The 27,151-nt window shown below is 39.8% G+C and overlaps 1 protein-coding gene across 1 annotated transcript in view; it reads right to left on the bottom strand.

Moving 5' to 3' along the window:
- Window positions 1-27,151, bottom strand: part of PRDM6 (PR/SET domain 6) — a 93,998-nt gene that overhangs the window by 59,508 nt on the left and 7,339 nt on the right. Inside the window, exon 3 of the mRNA XM_073346225.1 lies at window positions 21,326-21,633. Coding sequence (XP_073202326.1) covers window positions 21,326-21,633 — 308 coding nt within the window. The remainder of the gene's footprint in view (window positions 1-21,325; window positions 21,634-27,151) is intronic.

Genomic DNA, 27,151 nt, shown 5'->3' with positions numbered 1-27,151 from the left:
GCAATGCCTAATTTATAGGCACCTAGAAACAACATTGTGGTCCACAAATTTTGAGTTAGGTACCTAGTTTCCCTATACAATGAATGGGGAGAGACAGGCACCTAGAAAGGCAATCCACAAAGGCAGCATGCTAGATAGCTCCCCACCTAAGCTAGCTAATGGGAGATGCCAATGCGTGTGCTCTAAGCCTTGCCCCGCTCACGGAGATAAATGCATAAGGACGGGCGGCAGGGAGGCATCTATCTCTGCTCATGATACAAAACCAGGAACCCCTCTCTTGGAGTCAGGTGGCTTTAGCATCTGAGTTGTTTTTTGTGAGAATGAGGCAGGCACCTGCTTCATTCTACACAAAACTCTGTGTGTGTGTGTGCGCGCGTGCTCGAGTGTGTGCAAGCATGCGTGCAGCCACCTTATAACTTTTAGCCCACTTGTCTCCCTCGATATTTCCTGGTGAAGCTGTTCACTGCATATAAATAATTAAAATTCACTGAGCCGGAAAGAGAGGGAGAGTATAGTCCAGTGGTTAGGGCACCCAGCTGGGAGATGGGAGACCCAGGATCCAGTTCTCTGTTCCAATGATTCTTTAATTATTTATATACAGTTGAACAGCCTCAACCGGCGGGATTGTGGGAGCCCCACATCAGAATATCCTAGAGCTCAATGGTTAGAGCACTCACCTGAGAGAAGGGAGACCCCTCTTCAAATTCTTTCAGGCAGAGGGGGAATTTAATCCACGTCTCTCGTAGCCCAGGTGAGTGCTGTCATCATTGGGCTAAAAGTTATAAGATGAGCGTTACCACCATCTTGTGTGGTCAGATTTTGAACAGGAACAAGTCTGGAAGATGACCTCTGAGCACGCATGCCAGATCAGGCCCCGCACATGAGATAGGCAGGTGAATGCCTAGTTCATGAATTGCTCTGGGGCTTAAGCAGGAGATAGATGTCCGGACACCTTGAGTGAGGCAGCAGGGTGCATGCCTAGAGGCAGAAACTTAGGTTCTAGGGAACTTTTACAGTAAAAATTTAGGAATCAAGTGAGTTTAGGTGCCTACAGGGTTAAGCAGGCATTTTGAGGATCGCAGTGGATCCTGAAACGAGGACTTAGGCACCTAAATGTCAGACGTAGGCACCTAAGTCTGGGGTTTAGGTATCTAAATATCTTCTGTCCCAGTGACATCAGGACTTGTGCTATTTCATCTTCAACAGAACAACAGATGTCCCAGGATTCAAGTGCCCAACAGTCAGTGACTTATATCTGACTCCACCCATCTTCCTTGCCCACCATTTTTCCTACCCCCAAATTCCTGCTCCTTAAACTCTCCTTACATTCTCTCCATCTCCTTGTCCTCCCTTCCTCTGCTATTTGCATATGCTCTTCTCCTCCCTGGTGCCTGCCATTTCCAATCCCTCCTTCAAATAAATAAACGCATTTAGAAAACCTAATCTAACAAGAGTAAGAAGAAAGTAAAGCATAGATAGCTCAGTAATTTTAAGATATGTACATGATACACCTCAGCAGTCTTACAACTGTATTTGTTCCCTTTGTACTCCCTTATCTTATCTCACCTGTTTAAAATCCTTTATATTTAGGTTGGGGCAGAGAACAGGTCTTTCTTATTTCTTAAGAAGGCACCTGATATGTTAGGTGCTAGAATAAAAACCCCAAATCATTACAATGTGGAACGGGAACAGATTCCTCCTTGTTATCCATCTGCCTAGCTCTTAGTCCAGCTTTTTATATTGGGTACTTCCATGAGGATTTGGTTGAAAAGAGATTAAGGGGATGTTCAGAATATACTCTGGATCCTACAGTGTGTGCATTTGGGTCCAGTCCTGCAGGTAACACTTCCAATTGATACTAATCTGATTTTAGAGATGAATTTACAAATTTCATAGTTTACAATAGGATTTACACAGGTGTATCTATAAGCAGAATTGGGACCATAGAGGTTACATTTATAATTCAGTCTATTATACATTATTTTTGCTCCATTTTTTGCAATGATGTACAAAGAAATACATGTTTTTGAGTTAGAATATTTATAACAAATTAAATAATCCTAAAGTTTTGTATGTGCTATATCAACTAATTTAATAAAAAGGAGGTAATTAATAGGTGACAAGACAGAATGAAAAGTTCTTTGTGGCACAGGATAAACCACCCAAGTAGTTAAATCAATGCCTTTCTGTTTAATTTTGCTATTTGTTTTTCTATCGGAGCTGCCAATTCTCTAACATATTAGAGAAGAAGTAGGAAAGTCTTTTTTGATTGATAACAATCACAGATATTAGTGTCAGATCTGTAGAATATTTCTAAATAAGAATTTTATGTGTTGCTGTCGTACTCTTAGTTGAATAATTGGTCCACAAAAAATTATTTAAATGTTCCTTTTTTAACTGCTTTGACAAGAACACCATAACAATTCAGATCACCTTTGACCTGCAGGGTGTACATCATCTTGTCAACATATAAACAAACACATGATGGGTTGTATTTTAATAGATTCTATAAATACCACAATCCAATTTATCAAAAGGTTCACTAAAGTGACAGCTGTAGGGTTGCTGGATAATAGCTGTAATGTTCATTCACAGTGTTGTTGCAATGGGATTGTTGCTTTGAAATGTAACAAGCTACTGTTGCTCTAAATTTCTTATTCCCTTGGAGTTCTGACTCAGTTTCAAGTGCAAAAGATCACTGGCTGCAGACTGTATATACCACATAATCATGAGGATCAGACTTCCAGGTGGAAACCACATGGCTGACTTTTATAATAAATCCTTCTTCCCCAGCCCATCATTATCAACCAATCCCTGTAATGGAATCTCTATCAGAAGAGAGGGCTGGAAGAGATATTCAAGCACAGAAACATTCACTGGGAAGCTGAACAGAACTTAATTGCAATATGGCTTAAAGAGTCACTTAGAGTAACGTTACCTGCAGTTCCCCTCTCTTTGACTACTCCATAATTTACCTAATAAAGAGGGAAATTCTCACAGTCATGTGGAAGGGCCCATTCAGCTGACATTTCCTTGGGTTACCTGTGGAGACTGAATCCAGAACATCAGAGCACAGGCCTCTACCATTTGAACTAAAGAAGTAATCCATTTGCTGGTAGCAGCAGTAGGTTAATATCCTCTATTTGGACCAGCCTCTAGAGGGAGACACACCCAGCCAGCATGTAACTGTTGCAGCATTGCAGTCATTTACACATAGATCTGTTCAGGCTATTAAAAATGCTGGTAAAAGAAGTAGGAAAAGGGCTGGATCACCCAAGGGGAAAATTTGGTGGGTGCAGAGCACCCACCGGCAGCTCCCTGCCCCAGCTCACCTCCCGTTCCGCCTCCTACCCTGAATGCGACGCCCTGCCCTCTTCTCCACCTCCCAGCTTTCCGCAAATCAGCTGTTCGCGTGGGAAGCCGGGGCAGGCTGAGAAGCAAGCGGCGGCTTCGCGCTCAGGCCCAGGGAGGCAGAGGCGGAGCGGAGGTGAGCTGGGGTGGGGGGGCGTGAGGAGGGCCGCCCACGCCGCAGCAGGTAACCCGGGGGGTGCGCAGGGGAACCGCTCCCCGCCCCAGCTTGCCTCCGCCTCCCTGGGCCTGAGCATAAAGCCGCCACCTGCTTCTCAGCCCTCCCCGGCTTCCCACACGAACAGCTGATTTGCGAGAAGTGGGGTGGGGGGCAGAGAAGCAGAGCGGGGCGGCCCATTCAGGGGAGGAAGCGGAGGTGAGGTGAGCTGGGGCCGGGCGCGGGGCGGGGAGCTGCCAGTGGGTGCTCTGCACCCACCAAATTCTCCCCGTGGGTGCTCCAGCCCCAGAGCACCCAGTGAGTTGGTGCCTAAGGCGCCACTTTTGATGTGATCAGTGGGGGGAGCAGCCGCTCCCCCTGCTCTCCCCCAGCTACGCTACCTTGCCCCTAGGAGCCAGAGGGACCTGCTGGATGCTTCCTGGGAGCTGCCCCAGGTAAGCACCGCCGGGACTCCCCACTCACCCCCGGCAGGTCCCTCTGGCTCTTAGGGGCTGGGTGGGCACCCACTACGGTGACCCATGAGACCCTCCTGCCTGGTTCTGGGGGCAGTCAGGAGACAGGGGAGGGTGTGGATGGGGCAGGGATCCCGGGGGGGGGCATCAAGGAATGTGGTGGGTTGGATGGGGCAGGAGTCCCGGGGGGTGGGGGTGGGCAACGACCCCAACGTGGGGTGAGGAGGGAACCTGTTGTTAAGATTTTGGCAGCTCATCACTGGATCTAACAAATGTTAAGAGTCAGCTCAACAAATCTGAGACCACGCAATAAAAGAATCTGTGGGCCTGGTTCTGGTCCCACACACAGGGTACACATCACCACATAGCTTGAGATATAAAGTATGATGCTGACCTATATAACAGCTGATTTTTCCAAATATGTCGTGATACCAAGCTTGCGTTCTAGATCAGGATTAGACTCTGCAAACTTGATCCTGCGAGCTGCTGAGCATCTCATGTGAGCTGCTTTCACTCCCACTGATGTCAAAGGGAGTAACTGAGAGGGCTCAGAACCATGCAAAGACACTGAGGTGAAGCATCTTGCAGGATCAGGACCTATCTTTGTACTATTTATATCTTTCGTATACACCGGATTAGATTCAATTGATCATAACTTGGCACTATAATTGATTTTTTTAACAATAGTGTAGTTACTAGGACTTTTGAAATCAATAATTTGAAACTGTATCCAATTTTCAACACTTTAATTTGTCGTGCGGATTTAGCAAATTGTAATAGTGACTTGGTTAAAATACTGGCTATTGTGTGTGGAGGACTGCCCTTTTCTAGATAGAATATAGTCTGCTTGAGTGTTTGCAATTATGTCATTTGCTTGTGGTTGACCTGGCACAGGCTATAAGCTCTGACACAATTACAGTTGATGGTGATGCTCAAGTGACTGTGGCCTGTTTTCCACTTTTATCTGCTGATGCTACTTGGAGACCCATTTTAGTCTTTGCAAAACCTAGTAAAGCACTACTAAAATGGTCATAAAAACTTTCTCTAGCAGTCTTAGTATATTGATATGTTTTCAAGTTCCCCCCCAACCCCACTGAGGTACTAGCAGCTGGTGGTGCCACCCCTCTCCCCCCTCCCCATGTGGCCTTGGGGAAGAAACTGCAGAGAGGATCCAGTCAGACACTCTAGCTAGCTGGTAGGGGCATAAGCAGCCAAAGCAGGGACTGCTGCACTAGTGGCAGCAGGGGAAAAATGCCGCCCAGCTGGGGCCAGCCCTCCCCCTGGACTCCCTAGACCTTACTCTAGGAGCAGTACGACCTAGGTGGTGCCTTCCCCCCATGTGAGCTTGGGAGAAAACTGCAGAGAGGAGCCAACCAGAGACTCCAGCACTGCAGATAGGAGCAAAAACAGTGCCCTCTGGACAGAGAGCTTCCTACAGTTCTACCTGGAATTTCTCTGCCCTCTGCTGATTGGCTGTTTGCTCCAACCCTCCCCCTCCCTCATAGTCTCATCACCTAAATTTCACTCCACACCTGCCCTTCTTATCCTCTTCTTCCCCCTCGGCCACTTCACTTCCCTTTTCTTTTCAGGTAGTTTATCCCCTTAACTAACTCCACCCACCGCCCCAAAACTGTGGTCCTTACATAATGTTTACAGCCATCACATTGTTCACTGTCTGTTCTGCCTGTCTGTTATTCCCATTCCCCCACCCCATGTCTTTCTTGTCTATTTAGACTGTAAGCTCTTTGGGACAGGGACCATCTTTTTTCTCTGTGTTTGTACAGTGCCTAGCACACTGGGGCCCCACTCTTGGCTGGCCCTTAGGCACTACCGTAATGAACATGTCAAATGATTTTTTTTTCAAGGTCAAGTTTCCCAAGCATGGGAACACACACAAAATTACTTTTGTAAATCTTTCCAAGCTTGAAAGTTTAGGTTAACAACAACTTAATTGAAAGTTTAACTGAGACATCAAAATTGGGAAAAACTAGAGCAGAAAGAGGAGGGAAGTAATCTAGAAATTAGAGGACAAATGGAAAATGATACATTAATAACACAGTTGTTCACTGACCTTATGCTACTGAGTTTCTAGACGCTCTCCCTCACAACCTGTCGTTGAGTGTTACATCCACCCAAAAGCGAACAAACAATGGATCAGCAATGCAATTCCCATGATACAACTCAAGTCTAGTTTGGGACAAAGGGGTGAAATCACCAGTAGCCAATCACCAGAGAGCGAAAACAGCACTAATCTTCCACACAAGGTCCAATATTTTGAGTGAGACTGGAATCTCACTCCCCATGTTCCTTGCCTCTGCTCAGAATCACTGTCCAATTCTCATTGTTTCCCTCAGATAGATGGTTCTAGCAGACTGCTTCTTTTCTTTATGCCCTAATTTCCTCCCATATTTAATTTTGCCAGTGACTTCAAGGCCCACATGTTTAGGAAGCCTCTACAAATGCATATGCACAAAATCCCATTTGTGCACACATAATTGGAAGGCAGACATCTGTGATGTATTCTTGGTGAGCCTATCAAAGAACTTGCAGGAGTGGGAGGTTGTCAGCCAGACTTCCAGTCTCTAGCAAACTACTCCCTTTAAGTTTCATTACAAAGTCCTTCTTACAACGTAAATAAACTGAGCTACGTAGCATGAGGCACAGCCACTTCTCATATAGAAATAATGGCATCCAAAGTAAATTCCCATTCATAATATTTAACTTTAATAATTTGGAGATTTACTACATGAATGATTGTAAAGTTGCCATGAATTATTGTCATTATAATTTAAATGAGGCAACACAACATAACAACTAAGAGCATAACATCAAGATATTAACAGCACGACCATCCCAGCTGATCTAGTGATCATGTGACAGCAGCTCTTTATCTGTGATGGGAAAACAATTCTGGAGCTCATCCTGGACTCCTGCTTCCCAGTAGGCATGAGGATTATAGGGCTAGAGCTACTAATAGGTGTCATGAAGAGCAGGGTGTAAACTGTACAGTTTATAAATAAAGTATGTCCCCTTTCAAGTAAAAACAAGTCCCAGGGTGAGTACCCTCATTTTAGGGATCACATGGCATGAGTGTACCTGGTTTCAGGGTCACACAAAGCATTATTAATAGAAGACAACTAAAAAAATAATTAAACAGCATGGTGGTTTGTGATTTCTCCAGCTAGGCTGATTCTAATAATAAATTATCAAAGCATGGAACTGTCCCAACTTAACTGCTACTCCACTAAGACAGATCATTTGAAAGCTAAATGCAGTCATGGAAGGTGCAGTTTTCCTGCAGCACATATCTATGGCTAGATACACTACGAAAACATTGTGCTGTACCTTAGAAAGTGAAAGAAAGCCTCATGTTGCACTTTAGCAACTACACTTGTCATTTCATAATTGGGATTAATGGACTCCTGTGAGAGACATGGCCAACTATTCCGAGCCATTAAGACAGCTCTGATATAACATAGGGGCCCTGGAACTGGGATGAGTAAACTGAAAAAAGCAGGAGGTGGATCTATGAGATTCAAGAGGGATAAAGTGAAAAGTTAACATGTGGAAGAAACATTAGCTCTGAATAAAGGAGCACACTGAGACCAGTAAGTCCTTAAACTACTAATACAACATGATAAATAATTGCTGTATCCTAAAAAGGATGCAATGTAATTATGGTTTGGTTTAACAAAGGAGATTCTGGAAAATTGTTACTCTGCCTACGGTCTTGGGAAATAAGGAAATCTGCACACAGTAGGCTAAAATTCTCAAGGCACCGTTGCCCAGGGGTTACCCCAAAAGCCACCTGACGAGCTGGAGGTAATATGTGGCATGAAGTCTAACACTTTATGAAATAAACAAGAAAAGAAAAGAAAAGAAAAGAAAAGAAAAGAAAAGAAAAGAAAAGAAAAGAAAAGAAAAGAATGTAGTCTTTGCAGCAAAGGGTGCCGCTTATCCTGTAGCTGCTTAGCCTGACTATGAGCTACCCTTTGTTGTGATTGGCAGACCCCAAGGTCAAACAGCTACTCTGCCAGAAGTACTGTCAGGCCCACCCAGACCTGGGCCTGTGGCTTGCACCAAGCCATGCGCCACCTTTATACAGGGTTAGAGCTCCCATTGAGCCAGAGCCCAGGCAGTCAGCGTTGATTAATTTCTCAGTCCCAGCTACACACTGAATCCTACAATTCTGGGAGTTACATACCCTTTCTTAGTTATTGTCTGCCCAAACAGCTGAACAAATTCACCCCCCTGCAAAGACTATGTCCGCCCCTGAAGTTGTTCCAGTATGTCATGTCATGTGTGGAAACCTGAATGTGATTCTGGCTTGAACCAAACAAATAAGAGAATGCACTGTCTAGTCAGCCAAAAGCAACAACAACATACATTAAGCAATTAAGCGCCAATATAATACCCTGAGGATGAGGTCAGACCACTTGTTCTTATCCCTTCTCCAGCATGTAGTTATAGGGGTAGGAAAACCTTGTTGAAGCAGATGGAGAGCATAAAAGGCCTTTTGCTCCTGCTCTAGGTTAGCCCTAAAAAAGGGAGAGGGGGAAGGCAGGGCAACTCCAACCTGGCTAGTAAGAGGAAGCAATTGGAGCAAGAGGTGCAACTGAGGGCACAGGCTGACACAATTCCAAGCCAAGATTGGTCAGAAAGGGCATTTAACCCATGGCATCCATTCAGAAAAACTTTTGGCAAATCCAGCCCAGCCAGGCCCCACTGTGTGAATCTGTGAGGCAGGTGGGGCCAAAGCTTTAAAAGCCTGCTGAATTTTTAAATCACTGTTTATTGATGTGTATGTTTCTAACCAGCACATTTCTAATGCTTGTGCCCCTTGAGAGGGAGTACATACAATATCCCTTTCTGAATATGGCTGCAATGCAGTGATTCCCAACCACTTGTACATACAGTATAGTATAGACAGGGTTACTTCAAGCACTGTCCAATAATAAGTGCCTGGCAACCCCTTATATCTCACCCCTGCAACAACCTCCCTTTCCTGAACACCTTGGTGATGAAGTTGAGGCTGAGGCTTGATGCTGAGTACTACTGTTCACCTCCCATTCAAATATGTTTGCACTAAAACTGCAGTGGAAACTGAGCAGCCTCCACCTCCTGTTCAATGCATTTTTACATGCCCAAAGATCTGGAACATACCAAGCCCTCATGTGTTAGACCACAAACCAGGGAATGAGAGGCAGCAGTAAAAATACATTGGGACCCAACACAGAGACTAGCCCTCAACTTCATCATTAAAGGTCCCATCCCGCAAGGTGCTGAACATCCCCTTTGTGGTATTCAGTAATTTGTGGTATTGGGATTTAAAGAAAGGTAGAGAGTAGCAGCTCGCTGTCTGAAGGGATGAGGATGCTGCTGGCAGGCACGGCTGAGGTCTTAGTCAAGCGTACTGGTATAGCTGCCCAAAAAGCTTACTGCAGCACTAAGTAATAAATAATGGACTTTTTGGAATATGTTTCCACATAACTATTGAATTGTGTATGCATATTCCCTCAAAAGTTAACATTCTTTGTCAACTCAAAAGACAATACTGCCTGCTACCATTACCTGCCTTGGCAAATGTTTTGAGAAACTGCTTCAATGTCATCTGCTAATTCTGAACTTCGCTTGCAGCAGATGTGGTCAAGATATAAAACAGCTATCCCTGTTATGAAAACATTTCAACACTATCAAAACCATGTTTAGAACATTAGCTCTCATTCACCATACTTTAGAATACAAAGCAGATAATAATAAGTACATGAGTCATTCATACAGAGGTGACATAATTCAAATTAAATTAACTGCAAAGACTAAGTACTTTGAAAAAAATTAAGGCCTTATGTTTTGTGCTGTCAATATATTTGTTAAAGATTTCACCACAGTGCGGCAGGAGTTAGACCTAAGCTTAAATATGGATAAATAGAAGGTTTCCCCAGAATTACAACATTCACTAGAGCTAGCTATGCCCAGAATTCTATGGGTCTTTTTACCTACCTTCCTTCAGTGCAGCATCACTATCAGAGGTATGATATTGCATCACTGAATTACAGATGATCTCCTAATTTGAATTTTTCTGAAGATATATAGAAGGATGGGGTGGGAAGGAGTAGTTCCACTGAACAGGTTTTCACAGATTCAAACGCTGAGGTGTAATAACTTCTCTGCCTTAACCAGTGTTGAACCGTAGGAACACAGACATTCCCTATGTCACAATGAATTGTGCTCAGTCTACCATTGATAATCCAACTTTTCTCACCTGCGGCTTTGTCAAGGTTCCTCCCCCACTCTGAACTCTAGGGTACAGATGTGGGGACCTGCATGAAAAACCTCCTAAGCTTATCTTTACCAGCTTAGGTCAAAACTTCCCCAAGGTACAAAATATTACACCCGTTATCCTTGGACTGGCCGCTACCACCACCAAACTAATACTGGTTACTGGGGAAGAGCTGTTTGGACGCGTCCTTCCCCCCAAAATACTTCCCAAAACCTTGCACCCCACTTCCTGGACAAGGTTTGGTAAAAAGCCTCACCAATTTGCCTAGGTGACTACAGACCCAGACCCTTGGATCTTAAGAACAATGAACAATCCTCCCAACACTTGCACCCCCCCTTTCCTGGGAAATGTTGGATAAAAAGCCTCACCAATTTGCATAGGCGACCACAGACCCAAACCCTTGGATCTGAGAACAATGAAAAAGCATTCAGTGTTTTACAAGAAGACTTTTAATAAAAAATAGAAGTAAATAGAAATAAAGAAATCCCCCCTGTAAAATCAGGATGGTAGATATCTTACAGGGTAATTAGATTCAAAAACATAGAGAACCCCTCTAGGCAAAACCTTAAGTTACAAAAAAGATACACAGACAGAAATAGTTATTCTATTCAGCACAATTCTTTTCTCAGCCATTTAAAGAAATCATAATCTAACACATACCTAGCTAGATTACTTACTAAAAGTTCTAAGACTCCATTCCTGGTCTATCCCTGGTAAAGACCAGCATATAGACAGACACACAGACCCTTTGTTTCTCTCCCTCCTCCCAGCTTTTGAAAGTATCTTGTCTCCTCATTGGTCATTTTGGTCAGGTGCCAGCGAGGTTACCTTTAGCTTCTTAACCCTTTACAGGTGAGAGGAGCTTTCCCCTGGCCAGAAAGGATTTCAAAGGGGTTTACCCTTCCCTTTATATTTATGACAGGCTTCATTTGTCACAGGCTGTCTCTGAAAACCAGAATAATCTATGAGGATAATGCAAAAGGAGAAGACATGTAGATGCCACAGTGTCATACTCATGGAAAACAGATTGTTAAAAATGTTCCACACAACTCTATTATGAGCATAAGGTATTAATCTCACCTAGAGATTATGATCTCACCATAACAAAAGTTTTAATTGGAGTCCGTCCCTTATTTACAATACGATCCCAAAAGTCAGAATCAGTATGCCAACTGGTGTGATTTGAGTAATAAACCACCCAGGGTATCCTGTGTTTACTACAGAAGCTGTACATTCAAGAATCCAAATTCACCACTGGTGTAAACAACCATAGCTCCTTTGGCTTCAATGGAGCTGCAACACTGAGGTCAACAGTAAATTTGGTCCATTAGCCTTATGGGCACTGAATTCACCTAGAACAAGTCTAGAGGATGCCAATTTCACCCCCAACTCAGAACTAATAAAGGAAGTTTGATAAGTAGCAGGTGACCAGAATTCCAAAATCCTGAAACTCATGTGTAACATATACTGGGTATTTCCTAACCTGGCATCAGAGAATTGAACAAGCATAGTCAGCTTGTTTACCTTACTCTTTCTGTTCTCATGCTGACCATGAGAAGATGAACCAACACGAGGCCAGCAGAGTCATCCAAACAGATCTTTGTGATGCAAACAAGACTTGGCATCTCCCAGTCAGGGAATGACTTTATCAGCAACCAATCATGCAAGCAAGAAATGTGCCTGAGCCCCAATAATTTATTCCTAAATAATCAAATATGCATATCTGCCACATATACACTTCTCCCATGGGAGTAATAGAAGGACAGAGTCATGGGGACATAATTGAAGCCAATCTAAAACCAACAGAAACCTCAGGCATATATAAAAAAGACATTTTTAAAAAATAGCAAATGAAAGACTCCACTTTTAAGACTGCCAGACATAATGGTGCCCTATGAAGGAATATCTGCTACGAAACCATATTGCTCTAAAAATCTTTGTGGCAACACCAACAAACATTAATATCCTCATCTCCACAAATGACCCTCTGACATAACTGCAGGCAGAAAATAAAAAATTATATATATAATCAAATTAAAAATCATTCAAGGATTTTGACTTAATCAGTACATTAGATTGGCTGAATATATTTAACCCTATATTTATTTATTTTACATAAAATAAATTTCAATACTGTTATTAGTTTGTTTTAAAAGATTTTTAATTTGAATAAGCATTATTTTATTTCCCAATTTCATTGTTTTATAATAAATATACAGTATAATAAATAGTGGTCTCAAATTTCTTCTGTTGATATAGTAAAGTCTCCATGACAATTAATGCCTGATAGACTGACTCAGCTCTGCTTTACAGTTGCATAACTGAAACCAAAACTGTTGAGACACCCATATATATATATATATATATATACACACACACACACACACATATACGCACACGCACACATATTTGATAGATAGATAGATAGATATGCTCTACACTAGTAACACCTAGCTGAATTACAGTTAAAGTATTGCCTGTTATGTGCCCATTTTGCAAAATCTGTGTAATAAATATGCAATGTAATACACACCAGAAACAAATGTGTTATAGATTTTTACAAAACACTAAAAAGAGGAAAATGTATTTTTGATGCAGATGTTTATCTAATTAAACACAATGTATTATTATGCAGCCACTGAAAATACAGTCTTTTTTCCAAACTAAAATGTTGGCCTTAGGTCAAGCTACAGCGTATCCATAATCAGGGTGCTTTTAAGGTAATTTTGTCCTAATCTTATCAAACCAGTGCTGGGTGTACACTGAGATACAACCTAGAGGTTCTGTAGTGCTTCTCAGAGAAAATGCTGGCTTCTTATCTTGGAAAAATGCTGATTTTAAAACAGTGAGTAAAACACTGCTGTATGGTATTCACTCTGTCTTGAAAACCTTACTAAGGCACCAATGAGAGTTTTGCCTAAGCAAGAATTGACTAAGGACTGCAGGATTTGACCCTATATGACCACAATCAGCATGTGGCCTGACACGAGCTACTTTGTTACCAACTATGTTTGCCTGAACATAATCTACATTTTTCAACAATAATGTGAAATAATGTCTGTTAAGGTGACAGTGTCCAGATATTTTTATCAGGTATATTTCTGATTTTTCACACATACAGAGAACATTATGGTTTTTGTGGTTAATGGTTAAACACTTAGTAGATTTATTGTATTTGTTCTGGTATAGGAAAACTTACTTCAAGGGTGTACTCTCATTGTGACATAATGTCTTTATTATGTCTTCTAGAAATAATTGACCCAATCAAGTTACTGTACAGTATATCTATTGGTTAATTAGAACTTTAAGAAGCAACAAATAAAACACATTATTGACTTTTATATCTTCAATCAAATAAATATATACAGCTGCAATTTGCAAAAATTATTTACCTTTCAATAATGGATCACACAGAGAATATGTACTATAGACTCCAATGAACGTCTAGATCAGCAGCAAACAAATTACGTGTGAAAGGGGAAAAAAAGCTTTCTCGCTATCATTGCAGCCTATAAATAGCATGCCGTCTTATGTGGGTCTCCTTTAAAGATGTGTGGTCTTATAGGTTAGTAGCCTTATTTCAATGCATAATTGACCTTGAGATGGAAAACAATCTCATAGTAGAGAGGCGTCCTATTTTAGTGAACAATGACTATAGATATTAGAGGACATGCCTGTTGTCAATGCTCATTGCTGCAACCTGCCTATACCACACTGGGACAATCAATTTTGTAAATGATTGCAATAATCAAGGAAATTGCCTAATTTATAAATCCTTGCATACAGCATTTTAATGGATTCTTACATTTTAATGCTGATGCCTTCAGAGCTGAATGAATTGTTGTCGAAACTGTCATTACACAAAATGATAAAAACATTCAGTCTTGTAGGTAACTACATCTCATGGATATTCAGACCATCAGGACACAATCACTCATTAGTGACTTCTACTATAGTTTTGCATTACAGAACAACAGGAACAATAAAAAAAGCCACAGTTTCCTTGTGAATGAGCCTTTGCGGAAAGTTTTGGAATTTTCATGAATCACTTAAAGTTGAAATTTTTTAATCTTTAATGAATCAGTATCATTAAAATGTCCCTAGTTTTCCTTGTACTGACATTTTGCTTTTCTTTTTCCCATACAGTTTAACATGCTACCTCATTTCTGTAACTAAGGACCAGCTCCAGTGCACAAACTTTCTGATCACGAATCATATAAGCACAAGCAATGTTAATACTAAAACTGCACAAATGCAAAGCCCAGTGCCATGTGCTATTATTAACAGGTAACGCTATGAAATCCACCTGAAACTTGTTCTGCATACTTAACTTGGTTCCACAAATGTACTTATACATAGATGGCTATTTTCAGTTAAACCTTGAGCAATTGATTTCAGCCAATAGTGTGCTGTCAGTACTTTACTTACTGCTCAATCTCACTAACCTGACATTTATGGTGTACTGATTGGCCTCTGTCAGTGGTGGAGGTTGTAAATTCACTTTGAAAAGCTTTGTGTTAACAGCCTTCAACCAGGCTCTGAGAAGAGTACGAGCAGGCAGGCTGACAATTGCTCGACCTCCTGCCCTTATTACAGTGAGTAAATCAGGCTTTGAGCCATTAGGCTGGAGCCTGAGGCCTACACAAAAAGGATTGACATGACTAAAGGTCAACCTCTGTCACACATGTGTAACAATTTGGATAATGGAATTCTGTAACTTATCTGAAAAAGGTGGCAAATGCTTAGATGGAAAGTGTATGTTAGACTGGATTTTCCAGCTTTTATGTTAAGTACTTATTCAAGAGTCTGTATTTTTTGTCAATACACATCTGATGTCATGAAATATGAGAGGATAAAGGGTATAAAGAAGTGATCAGAATAATTCTGTGAAATACTGAACATCTTTTCCATACTGAAAAATTTGTTCTGCATTTAGGCACAATGGATTTTTTAATGGTATCTATCACCAATATGCAAAAAGAAAAGGAGTACTTGTGGCACCTTAGAGACTAACCAATTTATTTGAGCATGAGCTTTCGTGAGCTACAGCTCAATACAGACTAACACGGCTGTTACTCTGAAACCTATCACCAATATATTATTGGTATCAGGTATACAATATATTTAGGGTATCTTTATTCACATTTAATCAGAAGTCAATAGAAATAATTCACAGTTAATGGTACCATAAATTAGGAGTACTTGTACGCCTTAAAAAACTAGATTTTGTCCAAATATGGAGGACATGTGCATAACTGATATGTGCTTGACTGCTATTCAAGGGTTTTGCAAAGCTCACATTCTCTTCAGTAGGAGCAGGATTGGGACCTACCGCAAGTTAAATTACTTTTTTGCTATATGTGTTTTTAGATTTGTGTGCCTAGAGATATAATAAATACAGTATATCAATCAAATAAATACATTGAAGACAGAGGTATGAATGACTCATAACAAACAGGTAAGATGATCCTAATGAGAAACATCAAATGGGCTAAATTTAATTGTCTGATTAAAGGAAACTATGTTAAACATAAGCTAAGATAAGCTTTTATATTTGAAATCAAAGTAATTTCAGATATAGTTTTGGATTTAAACTCTTCAGTAAGGAATCTATAAATTACTAAAGATACTGGAAGAAATAGGATAGTAAATGATCATGAAAAACTGACTGGAACAAGCTGCTTTATAGCAGCTTAGTGCAATTATCATAAATTAAATATGCTGTGACCCTGAATATGATCTTACTGAACTTCTAGCTAGCTGAGTTACTGAACACAATACTTGCAATATTTCCAATACACAGAAGATGGTTTTTATATATATATGATAAAAACACAGTTTACCTTTAAAAAAAAAGACATCTTACAATCATATGAGGCAAGACAAAAACAGCAGCACCAGCTGTTACTCTGCATAATTTAAGACATCATAGTAACATTACTAAGGTTTATTTTGAGGGCAAAATTATTTGCATTTCATGAACATGACATATTTGAAACAGAGCTGACAAGCCCTCTAGAATATCAGATGATGGATTGCTGAGAAACATAATTTTCACTTTAATAGAACTATGGCATAATTCTATCCCCTAGTGCTTTTGCTGTATCAGGCTAATTTAGGCCAAAACTATGACTTTGAGAACATGAATGCATATGTATCACTATAATTTGAATGAGTTCTTAATTTAAAGGTAATAGTTCTTTCTATAGATGAATACATACAAATGTGTACAGTATGGGGTCTGGCTAATGTATGTCTCATTATACTTCCTTATCTTGCTCTCACTGAAGTCCATGGCAAAATTCTCATTGACTTCAAAGGGAGCACAATACCCACAATGGTACCACATTGAAAGGACAGGAGGATTTGTCCTTATACTAGTGCCAATTAATGCCGTCGATCTTTAGGGCAAAACAGAATTAGCATTTTGCAATTATTAATAAATCTCATTTTATGTGTGTATTTTTATTCACCTCTTTAAATAAAAAATATATATAAAAGGTAAGATCTACACATACAAGAAAAATTTTAAACTACATCTAAAATTATGACATAAAATCAAACCACAATGAAGTGTAACAATATAGTTGATATACCCTTGAATATCTCAAGAACAATTATTTAACTGATTTCCAACATATAACACTGACAAAGGCAAAATGTTACCAGTATAAAGAGGAAAAGGCAACTATGAGATTCAATCCTTCAATATAGCTATCTCTGCAATTGCAGTAAAACTTTGCTTCAGCTAAGTGATCAAAATGGTTCTTCTATTAAATATTTTTGAGGAAGAGATCCATTTATCATACAGTTCTTTCTCGGATTTATGGAGTCTGAAAAACTTTAACTCCTAAAACTTCTGTATTTTATTCCAATAGAATTTTAAGTGTATCCCGTATGCATTCCTTAAGTCTAGTCTTATTAAATTCTGATGTTAAACAGAAAGGGGAAACCATGTGCAACTAGATTAATTTATCTCTAGGGAATAAGGACACATTAATAACTGAGATAATGTTTTCATATATGTTAGAATCAAGTGTGCCTTTTCACTTCTTTATTAGAAAACACATTAAGGGAAAATTATCTCATTCTCATCAATAAGACCTAATTGCTGAGAAAGTCTCTGTTTTCTTTTCAATAACATCAGAAGAGGATTTTCCCCATTACTTCAAAATGAAAAAAAAAAAGATCAGAAAAGTTATCAAGTACTGTTGGAATAAATGCCTGTATTACCAAAGAGAATGTTTACTTAATACACCCAGTACTGTTTTCCTTTTAAACAAATCAGAGTTTATTGTATCTAGATTGAAGTGGGCCAAAGGGCAGGAGGGGGGCAAGGGGGAAGAGAATGTGGACAGGGAAGAGAAACAACCACAACCAAAATGACTAATATTTTTGGCTTTCTGAAGATCTGATCTTACTGTAGGCTATAAAAAATTATCTTGACTAATTGCTAAAGAACTCTATAATTTCCAATGAACACCCTTAGGTGTCAAGACATGTTGTGAGGTAATGGAATGGTATTTAATTTACTCTGAATTGCTGTACATTGAGCTATATGGATTACATATAAAGCAAACACTGACTGCATTGTGGGAGCACTCATGCAGACAGACCAAAAAATATTTCCATAGTTTTGAACCATAAGTCAAATGCAATAATTCTGATGTTTGCCACAGCAAAGGAAATAAAAAAGCACCAAATCTGTATCTATGCTTAATTGTTTTTGGAATAGCTCTTCAGTTTATTTAGCACACACTGAAAACAATAAAGAGCTGTAAAGTGAAACAAAAATCCATCAACTTAACTTTGCAATGCAAAGGAGAAAAAAATATTAGAAATCTATTTAGAGTACTGAAAAAAAAAAGATATTTACCTCACTAAGATCCGTCAGGACTTTAATACTGAATACTCATCTGTAGTCACTTTTACATTTGAATCTGATTTTAAAAGGGAGATGGAAGGGAATTAACTACAGCCATGATTTTATAAAAGGACAATGATGATCCTTTAATTTTTATTATTTGATTTTATCTACATTATATGAGATATACTAAAAGTATATAGATTATTCAAACACATTATATTTCTTCATTTATTCACAGAAATCACTTTGTAAAACTGCAATCTCCTCCTAGTCTCCTTCCTTTGCTATTTAGTAAACATCAGTATTCAGAAAATTAAAACTACCATTTTGAGGGTCAAAATAAACAAAGAATGGCCAAAACTTGGAGGTTTTGTGATCCTTGGATTTTCTTTTTGAGTTTGCAGAAATAGTCTGAGTTCATAAGTCTCCCCGCGCCAACCTATTTTTCTTTCCAAGATTTGTCAAAACACACACGCACGCACACACACTAACGTGCGCGCACACTCACCATTTTTCTGCCATAAAGGAAGCCTGCACAAATTGCTTGGGATAGAAGAACAAACCAGCACAAAGCTCAGGTGACACTCATAACTGGACAGTATTTTGGATTTACATCGGTACAGTTTTTATTTTTTCATTAACCTTTTTTTCTGTTGTGCTCTCTACTCTCCCCTCCCTACGCCTCCCATTGCTCTCTGGTTTTCACTAAATATTTTTCCATTTCCTCTCTGTTTCCCTCCCCACACTGTCTCTTGTCAGTGTCTCTATCAGAGGACACAAGTAACATGCACATTTCAGTTGACCTTTCAAAACCACTATATTTAAGTGAACTTGAAATAGGCTAAAAAATGGTCACCTTGAAAAAAGTTGTCAATATTTAAAACTTTACTTACATAAAAAGTGACCAGAGTCTAACTAATGAATCAAAATATTGGGAAAAAATTAATTATGTAAATATATAGGGCTGACATCTCAACTGTGTAAAATATCTTAACTCTAGTGACTTCATTTGAACTGTGATGATTAACAGAAGTTGAAAAGCTGACCCCCTAAATTTTATTATTTCATATTCTTCAATTTAAGACAATATAAACCACAAACACCATGTCAGAAATAGTATCAAGTCCTGTTGCAATAATACAGTGTATGCTCTATAAATGAGTATGAATAATGTGCCTAAATGTGCTCCCATAAAAGTCAATAGGAGTTTTGCAATTTACTTCAACTGAAACAGGATCTGGCCCAATATGAAAAATAGGTGAAATTCTGACCCCACTGAAGTCATTGGGAAAACTCCCATTGCCTTCAATAAGGCCAGAATTTCACCCAATGCATTTTGAAACTTGTTGGGGCTGATCTTTCAGCCTTTATGTGAAACTCTCACTGGCCTCAATGGCAGGCTTTGTAAGAATGGTAGAAAAGGGCCTTAGGTATATTATTATTTATTTGTATTGTGGTAGCATTCAGGAACTCAAGTCATCTATGATAGTGCTGCTAGTTGCTGTACAAACACATAACAAATGACGGCCCTGACTCAAAGAGCTTACAGGTCTGCTGTGAATGAATACAGTACACATTTGCATGTTTGAATTCATAACACCAAACATCTAGTAAAAATCCTAATGACAGTTATAAATACACTTGGAGATTAATGCAACACTCACTGAAGTCAATGGAAAGACTCACATTCTCTTCAGTGGGCTTTGGATCAGGTCCCTAACTAGAAAACACTTCTCTAACTGCACTATCTCAGCAAGTTAACAATGATGATTTTGCTTGTTTAGGTGCAGGGTTGGAGCCACTGATTTCACAAATACTTCCTCCTCTTCTGGACGATTGACACAATCCTACCAACTCTCCGCAGATGTCACTCCCCTTGATTGCAGTGGGAGTTCTTTCCACAGAGGACTTACAGAATCAGGCCTGACATTTTCCAGCACAAAACAAAACTGTTTTTAAAATTCAAGGGACAAAAATACCCCAGAAAGTATGTTATGAATTAAGGAGAAATGAGTGGCAAAAGGATAGGGAGGTCAGAATGCCATTCCTCTTTTTATAATAGACACTTAATTTAATAAATACTGGGACATGATGAGGGAGGGAAGAGGATACCTTTGTTAGCTGTTTATTGTTAAAGCTCTGTCTAAAATCAGCACACTTTGTTTTCTTTTCTTTTTCTTAAACTAACTTACCAAAATGCAAAACTGCTCGACACAATCAAATTATAGCTTCCTGGCTAGCATAATACAGATGCTAGCTTTCAACTTGAAGATCATTTGTACAGCTCAATGTTAAACTTCTGAAAATAGGGATTCCTCAAATGGTGCTGCGCTGGCAAACCCCGAGTTATAGTAGAATAGTGACTGGGGAAGCGCCTGTAAGACCAAGTGCAATATAGATTTTGATTTCTTAAACCAACCTGGAATCTACAGCCAACATTCATCCAAACTACATCAAGCTTCCAAATCCTAAAATGCCTTTACACTGATCGTCAGTGTCTACTGCCAAATAGCATTGCATTACTCCTTTCAAGAGGATAGCTACTAAGAAGGAATTGCCAAACAAAAAACTAAACCTGGATTCTAAGCAAGGATGCTGCCTACAGTACCACAGGAGGGATGGTCAAAACTAAGCACACTAGCCAAATGTGGCCCAGAGTTCTAAGTGTTGGTGAATACCCTCATCTTTAACATGGGAGTGTAACAAACAGGAACTATGAGTCCCATCACATTTCCAGGCCACAAAGATGACTGGTCTGAGCATGCAATGTGCCATCTCAAACTGAGTGCCCTCCATTCAAATCAAGATGGAGCAACACATATTGGCACCAGTCATCTCCCTGGGCTGCAGCCACTTGGCTAAAGATGAAAGAAGCACTGTATGTTGGGACTATGCCCTCCTCAAACCATATCTCCATATTAAAGATACGAGAATGTGCAGCAATCTGTGTAGCAAACTAGGTGCAGTTCTAAGGTTCCTATTAGTTTGCCAATGGTACCCTCAGTTGTAGAAAGTGTAGGCAAGTCTTTCAGGCATATATTACTGATTACACATTTAAATCCATTGTGGAGGCTTTGGGGTCAGATCAATCTAGCCATTATGTACAAAGGAACTAAACTGTATGTCCTACATACAATGACACTTGATATAGACTTTGAGAAAATCAAACTTCTATCAGGAATAGAAAGAAGATGACTTACTTCCCAGAGGTGCTGCGTGTTCCTGATGGCTCCCGTTTGAACCTTCTCTGGCAGAAGGACAACTCCCTGGAAAGGCCCAATCCAGGTGCCCTGCTGGATCCTCTGCGCAGCGCAGATGCCATAGGCCAGACCAGGTACAGTACTGGTACATAGACACACTTCCCGGGGGAGGTCCCTGAGCCATTCAGGGATCTCAGGTGGAGGTGCTGCGGCTGCAGCACTACTAGTGCCCACTAGGCGGCGCAGAGAGTGAAGTGGCCCATGCATGGGGCACTCACCATTGCGGTTATCAGCACACATGTCACATCCTGTGAGGCAAACAGGAAAAAGAGTAATTAACTTGGTGTCGTCAGGCTACTACCATCATCTCCACCACAGACAAGGACACATACATATATTCCTCCACCTTTTTATCCATTTAAAGACATCTAAACACACACATACTTTTGCACGTTGCTTATTCCCTTCTCCTAACCGCACCAAAGCCCTTGAAAGAGAAATGTGAGAGCCTCAGCAGAAGCTCTGCAGACATTCTGCAAGCACAATGTGTTCATTGACCTGCCAAGCCTCACTCATTGGGACAGAGTTTCTACGATTAGGTTTTTTTGATTAATACAAAGGCTGTATTAAACCATCTGCCTCTTGTGATGAAGGATTTAGTAATATGCTTCAATTTTATATCTCATTCATGATTTTTGAAGATCTCTCTACCCCCCCACACACCCCCACATTCATCTTGCTACAGCTCAGTTCAGGGGTGTTATTGGAATGGAATTTAATTTGATCCTTATTTCTTACAAAATATTAGCTCTAGTTCCACAGTAGCATGCGCATGCATGCATGCTTATTTAATACAAAGAAATAAAGGAAAACTCTCAATGATAAATTATATTTATGAAATCTTATTCATTTGCTTTCTTACAGTTCAATCTGACCTTTCCCAGATACCACAAAAGAATTTTAAGAACATTGTTTTATTGTACAATTATACATGTTTAATGTCTACTACAGCAGATGAGGATGATGATAAGAAGACCATGTTTGGTAATGCAACCGGTTCCTAACAAAAAGACCACTGTGTTAAAATACTGATTACACTAACTACCACTATTAATGATGGTTCTATATTTTGGGAAGATCTGTCTGGGATTTTCTTTTATAAGCAAAGAACATTTTGGAAAAGCATTTCCATTACACATTTTTACATATGCCACGAATGCTCAACTTCCAGGAAAATGTTTCATGCTCAGAAAATCCGTTTCTCTGGAGATACATTGAGTTAATGTAATAATAAATATATTGAACTATGTTACTGTCCTCGGCACATTTTACATCTTGTAGCATAATTAAAGTTTTTATATGAATCTATTCCAGAAATACAAACAAAAAGCAATAATTATACTACTGTATTCACATAGCAATTTGTGGTTCTTCCCCTAATAATTTTACATTAGCCACATGCATTCTTATAAAAATAATGCAAACTATTCACCAGAGGGCCTGAGGTTTAGTGGTCTAACCCACAGATTTGGAATAACTAGACTCCCTGGAACCACAGGTTCAAATCCCAGCAGGACTGACTCAGTCCTTCTTCCTTCCAAGGTAGATGAATTGAGTAGTTCCATGCCGTTTATTATGTTGGAGTCTTTCAGATGAGACCTTAAAAAAACCCTTCTGTCTACTCTGCATGGACATTAAGGGTTACATTTTCAAAATACAGCCTCTCTTTGTGCATTCACAAATTCTTGCACATACTTTTAATTGCCCATATTTTTGAGACATTATTATCTATTGTCCACATGTAAGTCCTAACACATGCAAGTGATAAGCTGAGAAACTTGCAAGAGTTAGTGAATGGCAAATGAAGGCTAGTATGAAACACCCTTGAACATTTGTCCCTAAACAATCCTGGAGGGATTCTCTGTGTCCTTAAGCAAATTTCTATATCCGCTACAAGTATGTCCTGTGCCAGTTCACTGCTGTCCTCCACCAGAGAAGTGGCTTCAGTTAAGTAATTCGATAGAGAGAGAAGTCTGTATCACTTAACTCTTGTGGAAGAAGCCCAGGGTGGAGGTGGGATTGCACAGTCAACTCTTTGTTTCATCTCATGAAATTCCTAATTCATCATGCAATCTGAAAGTGAGTTTTGCAGGACGATAAATGGGAGCAAAGGGAATGGTTTTCAAAATGTGTAGATATCGCAAAATCCATGTGGAAATCTTGATGTATGCTGCTATGTCTTCCCCACCCATGTTAAGGCCACTCCCTCACCCAAGGGGGTTTGACAGCATAACGCAGGAACCCACAGGAGTTAGTTCTGACAGTCAACATTAAAGTGGCAAATAGTTTCCCACAGATATGCCAGGAGATGATGCCACATAGACATCCGTCCCTCAATCACTCCCTTCCCTACCCAGCACCTTTTTCAAACTATGTGATTTGTGCTACTGACGTTCATTTCCCCCTTCTATGTTGACTACTCCTACGGGCCTATTTGCACACCTTTCATTTCCTCACAGCCAAAATATGGCCCAGAATTTTTAAAGAACTTTGAGATCCTTTGATGTGAAATATGTTTTATAAATATAAAAATGTTATTATGCAGGGTTTCTTTTATTAGAACATGTTTTACTTCAATATATCATTATAACTTATTTGTTTATGAAATTTCATTTAAAACCCATACCAAAACTGTATGTAAGCTAAAATATTTGTACCTGATTTTTCTCAATTACTTTTTATTTTTAATAAAAAGGTAAAAGTTCACAGGAAAATATATTTTATACAAGAAAATGTCTCATGATATCAGATAAATTCATTGTCTTTCTTTCTCACAGAAAATTTAGAATTTGTTACTCACTGTCTTGAGAGAGGCTATTATGTAGCAAACACTCTCCATACCAATTCCCAAAAGCAAACACACATCTAGATAATAAAGCTTAGCAAATCCATGTTTGTATTTTCAAAACTTATTTGGAAAGTAGAGAAAAATATCACAACATCCTACATCCCTCTTCCCCCAGAAACCTAAGGGTCAAGAAATGATTATGATCACCCCAATCCTGCATTTCTTGCATACCAAAATGTACACTGCAACTGGAGTTTGATATGTGAAAGTATACTGGACCAGGCCCCAAATGGCAAAAAAAGACACAACTATCAATTAAGTACTCTTTTAAAAAAAAAATCTGATTTCTCATAATGTAATCTACAAAAAAAAATTCTGTAAGAAAGTCTCAGATTTAAGGAAAAGATGGCTAACCAAGATCTCAGCACCCAGAGCAGACAGTTGAACTATGAATAATTTGTACCCTGCTTGATGATCTTTTAGATGTGTAACCTTCTCCCAGGGTCCTGGTTATCAACGGTCCTCTTAGAGACACGATGTCTGCAAAACAACTTGCATAAATGAAGCCAAGGCATCTTCTTGACTCTGTCCAGGTAACTCCAGTGTCAGCTCCCTGTACCCTGCCACCAGGTACATATCATTTTTCACACGTTCATGCGCGCACACACACACCTGTTAGAACCTCCCCTGATTTATGCATTGTATTTTGTATTTGACTATAGATGTGGATTAGTAGCACGAAAACAACCTTTTAGCACTCTCTATCTCCAAGAAACAGAGATTAGAAATTTGAAGAAAAATATAAATGGATGCCATGTCACTGTCACTTGGCCCCAGGAGAAGATTCTTTTTCACCAGCTAGCAAAGGGTACTGCTGTTCCCTTTCCACCAACTACCCCCAGGGAACAATAATAGCTGGTGTTTGGCATTTGCAGGATCTTCTCTTCCTGATGTACTTCTTCCCTTTCATTACTGTTAAGGCTGAAAGACTCAAAAGCTGGATATCTTCTGAAACTGGGCTGGCTAGAGAGTCTGTGCTGGCTAGAGAGTAAAAGGGAGGGGTGCTGGCAGTGCATTGTAAGTCTGTCATTCATGCTAAGCAAGATCTGAATCATTCATGCTTTTAGTCAAATGCTTAAAAATATGTAACTTTGGAGGACATTATTTAATTAAAATACAATCCAAGCAAGTTTCCTAGTTTATAAGAAGTGGAAGCCCATGAATACATATTTTACCTTGCTTAGGGGACATTGCTATTGTACTTGCCCTTTCCCTTTTTGTGCCTCTTATTTTTGTCTGATGATTCTCAGGAGACTCTGAAGCACCATATTTTTCAGCCCCTCCTGCTCACTTGGTCCTGCCAGCTAAAGATAGCCCATAATGAATGGTGGAGTCCTTCATCTCAGAGGAGGAAAAAAGTCCTTAATCTCAAGTGACGGGGGGAAGGAGGGGAGATGAGGAAGCTTAATTTCTAGAACATGAGAATTGCTGATCTGGAACAGCCTAATGGTCCATCTAGACCAGAATCCTGTCTCACACAGTAGTCACTTGCTGGATACAGCAGAACAAGGTGTAATATAGTGGACATAATTGTTTGATAATATACCAATGGGAAGTTTTCTTCTATCCTCCAATTGTGATCAACTTGCACCCTGATGTATGAGGATTCTACTGCACTACTGTAGTTTCCAGAAAAAAACTATGTGCAAAGTGAACGCAGAAGGGATTTTCTGGTCCTTCTGTAAATGGTATTGCAGTCCTGCGCTTTTCAGAAGGGCTGCCACCCAGGGCAGTAAGTAACATACCACTGCGCCAGCCCCACTTTTTGGCCCTAATGGATCCAAATGGTAATGAACATTACAGGCCTCACTGAAGTCAATGGAAATTTCCATTGACTTCAATGGACTACCGATCAGACACTAATTCAGGAAGAAAGCCTGAAGGAGATGGCAGTAGAAAACAGAGATTTGATGGAAATGGATGAAGAATGGGAGACTGCAGCCAAAACTGGATGTCTCCTGGTAAAATTCAGCACTACCTCCCTGAGAATGCTGGAGTTAACAAACGAGAATGCAGCCAGACTCTCTGGAGAGAGCTCACAGTTTTTCACTCTATTTCACTATGAGGGTGGTGAAGCATTGGAGTGGGTTACCTAGGGAGGTGGTAGAATCTTCATCACTAGAAGTTTTTAAGGCCCGGCTTGACAAAGCCTTGGCTGGAATGATTTAGTTGGTGTTGGTCCTGCTTTCAGCAGGGGATAGGACTAGATGACCTCCTGAGTTCGCTTTCAACCCTAATATTCTATGATTCTATATTCCTACACTCTGTCTGTTGATGGGAGGAATAAGGGGAAGGAAGGAGCAAGGTACAAAAATTAAATGATCTATTTGTAAAGTTGCCTGCTATGGCTCTTTGGGAAGGAGTGCAATATTCTTATCATTTATTCTTCCCCATACAAAAACTGCCACTAAATGAATACACCATAAAGTCTGCAATATAACTCCACGCACATACATGTACAAATCTCAGACTCAAGCACAATGAAAGAACACACCATTTCCCCCAAAAGACACATGCACAACCTCAAAGCACACTAATTTGAATAACAACAGCACTGTATATTTAAAAGGAAAGCTGAATGGATGAAGAAAGTTCTTGACGGTGCATGTAGAAACCAACATAATGGTATAAACATTATATATAACCAGCTGTAACAATAAATGAAAGAAAATACATTTCATCTCAGCAATAATGTGTTTCAAAGGTGCAGTTATGCTGGATACCTGCAGTTTGCTGGTATTGAAGAAGTTTGGCCTTTGACCTTGTGCTTCATGATTCACTAGGAGTCTGCTGGTATCCAGCATAATTGCCCATCATTTCAAATGTTATTGCCAACATATAAATATACATCATATACTAACCCTATCTCTCTGTGTAAATAGATAATATACACACCTGAGAGAAAGGGTGGTCTATGC

Source organism: Lepidochelys kempii, chromosome 5 (assembly GCF_965140265.1).
Source record: "Lepidochelys kempii isolate rLepKem1 chromosome 5, rLepKem1.hap2, whole genome shotgun sequence".
Classification (NCBI taxonomy): Eukaryota; Metazoa; Chordata; order Testudines; family Cheloniidae; genus Lepidochelys; species Lepidochelys kempii.
This window is presented reverse-complemented; position numbering and strand designations above follow the sequence as displayed.